The sequence below is a fragment of the Rhamphochromis longiceps genome, linkage group LG18 (assembly GCF_057381845.1).
Source record: "Rhamphochromis longiceps isolate RC_006_pf linkage group LG18, R_longiceps_female_GT1.1, whole genome shotgun sequence".
Lineage (NCBI taxonomy): Eukaryota > Metazoa > Chordata > Actinopteri > Cichliformes > Cichlidae > Rhamphochromis > Rhamphochromis longiceps.
The window spans coordinates 34,282,475-34,288,474 of NC_140574.1; the positions used below are offsets into that span (position 1 = coordinate 34,282,475).

At 41.9% G+C, this 6,000-nt stretch overlaps 1 protein-coding gene across 1 annotated transcript in view; it reads left to right on the forward strand.

Moving 5' to 3' along the window:
* Positions 1-6,000, forward strand: part of astn1 (astrotactin 1) — a 481,448-nt gene that overhangs the window by 143,357 nt on the left and 332,091 nt on the right. The window contains exon 5 of the mRNA XM_085390452.1: positions 1,762-1,911. Coding sequence (XP_085246578.1) covers positions 1,762-1,911 — 150 coding nt within the window. The remainder of the gene's footprint in view (positions 1-1,761; positions 1,912-6,000) is intronic.

The window sequence follows — 6,000 nt, forward strand, 5'->3', positions numbered from 1 at the left end:
GAAAATCCTGTTTTGTACATACATTAGCAGCACCTGACCAAAAGCCGCAGGTGTTTCAATGTTGACTCATCATATGTAAGAGAATATGCACAAAGCGAATTGTCAGGAAAGAGATGGCTGTTTGGAGACACACCCCTTTTATTAATATTTTGAAAAACAAGTTATGGGTACATATTTGCACATGTAGTACATAACAGTAACCTGCAGCACACCAGAACAATAGATTCGGCCTACCTTTTAGGCTCAGGTACAGCGACACGGCTTTAACAAGAAGAAAAGTCAGTCATTCACCATCTTTCTCTTCTTCCTGCCCACTGAAACCACCAAAGTCCTCTCCTCCAGTGTCGGATACAAACAGGCTCAGGATGGCTTCGTCATCCACTCTCCGCTTCTCTCCTTCGTTGTCACTTAGAAAACCAAAGAAATCCTCGTTGTCAGAGTCGAACACCCTCTGAAGGGCCGTGGCGGTGTCCTCCTCTCCATCATGCAGCAGTCCAGCCCTTAGAAATCCGTTAGTGATCGTGGATGTTTTCACACTTTTCCACGCTGTCAGAATCCACCGGTGGAGTTGAGCATAACTTGCTTTTCGCAAGTTTATCGCCGCTCGTCATCCACGCCTCCAGCTGAACGCGTAGCGCTACTTTGAAGTTTGTTTTTCGCGCTACTTCGTACGGCACTACGTTGCCTGGCGGACGGACATGTGACTAACATACCACTCTTGAACCCCGATCCTTCCGCCAGGCAACGTAGTGCCGTACAACAGCAGAACAAACAAAACAAATCCTCTTACGATATGACAAAAATCATGGACAATCCATAGAAAAGCCGCACCTGACTAAAAGCCGCAGGGTTCAAAGCTGGTGCTTATAGCCCGACAATTACGGTAGTTTGAATTACACTGAGATGGACAAATATACTGAAAAAACTAGTTGGGTTTATTAATTATTGAATACAATGGCATGTATTAGAAAATATACCACATACTAGACGTCTGCAAGCGACGTTTTAAAATACTGATGGATTTGTTTATTTTTGTTAATAATTCATGCTTTCGCTCATTTCTTTTTGCTATTTTGCAATTCTCTAAGCTAATGCACACATATTTTAGAAATTATGGTGAGACAAAGCTTAGTAGTGGCTCTGAAAACATCATCCACAGAGATCCTGAATTAAGTTTAATCCGAATCCATGACACAGATGTGTGTGTTTTTTTGTTTTTTTAAACTGGAACAAAGTGGAGGACATACTGACATTGGCAGAAAATTACAGCTACCATGACAAACAGTGTCTGTGACTAAATAGCATGACAGTCACATATCTGCAGTAATATATGATTTTTAGTGTTTCCATGGAACTTCAGCTCTTAATATTTACAGAAATAGATAATTTTTCCCTCTGAGGCTTAAATGGGCTCTGTCTAATGCCTTAATAAGTTTTCATTTCATGCCAGCTTTTGTCTGTCTTTAATTTTGCCTGTTTGACTTCTGGTACAGCAAACAACATCCTGGATTTTCTTTCTTAGTATTGGTAATACTTTATGCTTGCCACGTCAAGCCAAAGCAAAGAAACAAAAATGTTTTTCGAAGTGGGTGCTTTCTCATTTTAACTCTTTGCCCAAAAATTCAATTAAACAAAAAAGAGTGTTTATTGAACCTTCCACCTCAAACTCATGTGTCAAATATAAAACACGTGACTTTAGGAAGCTTTAAGGTTGGTACGTCTCCTAGCTTACATTTAAGAAATCATTCTTCTTATCTGCAGTGAGTGACAACACCAAGTTGGCGCTAATGAACAAATACAAGGACAACATCATTGCCACGAGTCCCATCGATAGCAACCACCAGCAGAACACCCTGCTTCCCCACAATACCTCCACCAGCCAACGCAAACGTCTCTCCAGCAACACCCGCGGTGAGTCAATCTCTGCCTTGGATTTGGCACAGACAGCAGATAACATCAACACCACCAATCCATGAGTCCTCTCCAGGACTACTAGCAGCATCAGATCATTAGCTGGACATTGTTGTATCGTTACATGTGTACACTGATCCTGTCAGGTGGCAGCCTGGGGACTTTATGAAGGCAGTTACATTTGAAAGAAAAGGTTTTCACATGACTTGACATACTTGACATGGCCCTCCAGACAGTAAAGCCAACCTGAAACTTTAATTCTTCTCCTCTCTCCCCTTTTTGTGTACGATAATATAAGCTACAGAATGAATGTACAGTTTTTAATTGTTGCTTATACTAATAACATACTGTGTGGACATCTCATTCACATCTCTGTGAAAAGAAGAAGCAGAACACAAAGTATTACCATGAACGCTGGTGTAATCTGTGCTTTTTATACAAGATAGGTCCTGCATGGCAGTTATGTGTCTAGTTTAGTTAATGCAGTTCAGAGGCTTTAAAAAATCATAATAACCTTAAACCAAGGCTTTAGGGAAACAAGCATAAACACAAATGGTTTCTATCTTCAGAATCTGTCGGTGCAGTGAAATCAAGTCCTAAATGTGGTGGAGTAAGCCGACTAGACATTTTGAGTAGATTTATCAGCAGAGAAAGTGCCACTACTCACTACTTGCTGCTAATGTTTTTCAGTGGTCAATAGTTGTTTTATTTTTTTTTCATTCTGTAGCAATTTGCATATAATTGCCAAATTGCTGCACAGCCTAGCTCTGTTCCTGGAGCTTTAGTAATTCATAATGCAAAAAAATCTTCACTCAAGTGATCACATAAATTATTGACTTTCACTTCATTATCCAATTTTTCTCAATGCATCCGTGTTACACACTCACAGTGTTCACAGGAATAAAACAGACTTCAATATTATTGAGTTTTACCAGATAACATCCAGACACACTTGATATGATAATATGATACTGCTCTGTCAAGTCCAGGCAGTGGTCACTTACAGATGCAAGGCAAGGAGTAAAAATTGTTTTATTTTTTAATAACAAGTAATAGGACATAAACAATAATAGAGAATAGAAATTGTTTTACGTTGCAATTGGACTTTGTAAAAATGAAGTTTTCCTAGCTAGCTAAGGTGAGTATTGGTTGCCAGTAGATGTCTGTGTAGGTTTTCAGTCATCCAGGTCATGGTAATTTAAGGAGCTTGGAAAGCAAAGTGGCAAACAGCCACTTCATAAACACATGGCACAACATGGAAGAGCCACCTCGACAGGACAAGACTCAGCTGTACATCCACAGTGCCATGTGTTCATATTTTGGACAGAGAGGACAGATGGTTTGAAAGAGCAGTGAAAGAAGCCATCTATGTCCATGTGAATGTATGTGAACGACCATCTTTGAACAGAGGTGGTGGCTTACGAAACTAAGTTTTGAGATCCCTTTCCAGACGTCTTAACACCCACGCACACCCGAAACCTCTGCTGCTAATGACTCACACCCTTTTTTACACCTTGGCTCATGCGATGAGGCAAGTGATCTATAGTGGGTCAACAACAATCTTCAGGGACAACTCCCACTAGTGCAAAAAACCCTGAACTCCCCACTATTTGGTCTTAGAAGTGAGGAAGCTTCTCGGATGAGAGCTGACTTAAAGAAGTCCAGTCACTTTTCTTTCCAAGCTTCTTAAATTCCAATTAGATGTTGTTTTTTCAGTGTTGTTCAGTTTCAATGTTATTAGAGTGATCAGCCGCTCCTGTTCATTGAAAGCAAAGAGATTTAGTATCAGATTGCCTTTGTTAATGGTTTCCTCTACAAAAGCTAAAGTCAGACTTGGGAAGTTCAAATAAATGTTTTCATGTAACCTCAACATTCAAAGCATAATACATGTTAATGCAAGTAGCCACAGAAATGGTAGCTGCTAACATGGTGCTGCTAACAATGCTGGCCTAACAGTGAGGTTTTAATAAGATTTGTCAGTCAGTATCACAAAAACATGCATGAACGCACAATTAGTATAAAAGTATAAAACCTTTGTTATAAAAAGGAATTGACAAAAGGAATTAACAAAACATTGATGATTTTTTTTGTAAAACTTGAATTTCAATTTGACTTTAATATGCTTGTGGTTACTCGCATTGAAAAAAATCCCTGTCTTTTACCAATCACACCTGCATCAGCTGAAATACATTTTCTCTGAGATCTCATTTACTTGTGACCTACGGTAATTGTATTTGTAAACAACATATCAACATGTTTTTTTCATTTATTTTCTTGTTTTCCCATCATTGCTTCTTTTCAGACAAATGACTGAATATTGGTTCACCACACTAGTAACCAGAAAATGCTCTTGGAACCCAAAAGGCTAAGCCCTCTCCAAGTACTGTGTCTCATTATATGGGCATCTTTGTAAGATGTTTTGTAGGAGCGAAAATGCATTTCACTAAAAATGTAAAGGAGGATATAGAGGCCTGGGAGCGTGAGGGTCCTGCCCAGTATCTTTGCTGTTTCTAGGACTGCTCTTCTGGACAGAGATCTCGTATGTTGTTCCTGGGATCTGCTGGAGCCACTCGCCTACCTTGGAGGTCACTGCACTGAGTGCTCCGAATGCTTCTCAGGTTCTTCTCTCAGTCATTGGCACTTCTCCAGCTTCTCATGTTCCTTCTTCCCAATACCGCCGTCATTCGGTATAGCTACATCTATCACTACAGCCGTTTTCCTCTGCTTGTCCACCACTGCTATACCCGGTTGGTTACCCATCACCAGTTTGTCTGGCTGTATCTGGAAGTATCACAGGATCTTAGCTCAGTCATTCTTGACCACCTTGAGGGCCATGTCCCGTTTTGACCTCGTGACTTCCAGGCCATACTCGACACAGATCCTGTACACTATGCCAGCTACTTGGTTATGGCGTTCCATGTATGCCCTGCCTGCTAGCATCTTGCACCCTGCTGTTATGTGCTGGAGTGTCTCAGGAGCATCTTTACACAGCCTGCACCTGGGGTCTTGCCTGGTGTGGTAGACTCCAGCTTCTATGGATCTTGTGCTCAGAGCTTGTTCCTGTGCTGCCATGATTAGTGCCTCTGTGCTGTCCTTCAGTCCAGCTTTGTCCAGCCACTGGTTTTGGATGTTAGCCACTTCCTCTGTCGCCGTCAATGATGGTTTTTCTCCTTGCTCCTCTTTCTTGGGTTCCTGCTGCCTGAGGTATTCAGTAATCACACAGTCAGTTTTAGCCATCTTCCTAATGTACTGATTGATGTTTGTTGTCTTATCCTGGGCAGTGGTTCTGACACTCACCACTCCTCTGCCTCCTTTCCTTTCACTTAGTGTCCAGTCTCAGGGTGCTAGATTTGGGGTGAACCCCTCCATGGTAAGGAGCTTTCTTGCCTTGATGCCAGTTGCTTCTGTCTCCTCCGTTGGCCAGTTTATAATCCCAGCAGGGTACCTGTTCAGTGGAAGGGCGTAGGTGAAGATAGCCCAGATCTTGTTCTTTCTATTCAGCTGATTCCTCAGCATTTGCCTGACTCTTTGCAGGTATTTGGTGGTTGTGGCTTTCCTAGTGACCTCTTCGTGGTTTCCATCTGGCTGTGGGATTGGTACACGTAGCTGTCCTCGATGTCTGCAATGTTGCCTTCTGGTAGTGCAATCCCCTCATTTCTGACTTCTGACTAGCAGTGGGGACAGACCACTTGGCAGACTTGATGGTGACTTGTGCTACTGGCTTAAAGTCCTGCCTCTAGTGTTGTTCAACACATTTCTATTGAGTTTAGATGTGTCCTTGATCCAACACAGCTGATTTAAATGGATAAATGACCTTCTCAACATGTCTTGAAGTTCTCCAGAGGCCTGGTAATGAACTAAACTTGTGATTCAGGTGTGTTGACCCAGGGTGAGATCTAAAACCTGCAGGGACACTGGCCCTCATGGACTGGGTGTCACAGTCTGGCGAGGGCAGACTGTATGAATTGAAAAAAGGACCCAAAATGCAGACTCCAAGGAACAGGGAACAAAACTTGAATGTTAACAAAAGGTGAGCCGTTTAATATGGCTGGTAGAAAAGGTACAAACAAAGGGCAAGGCAAACTGAAG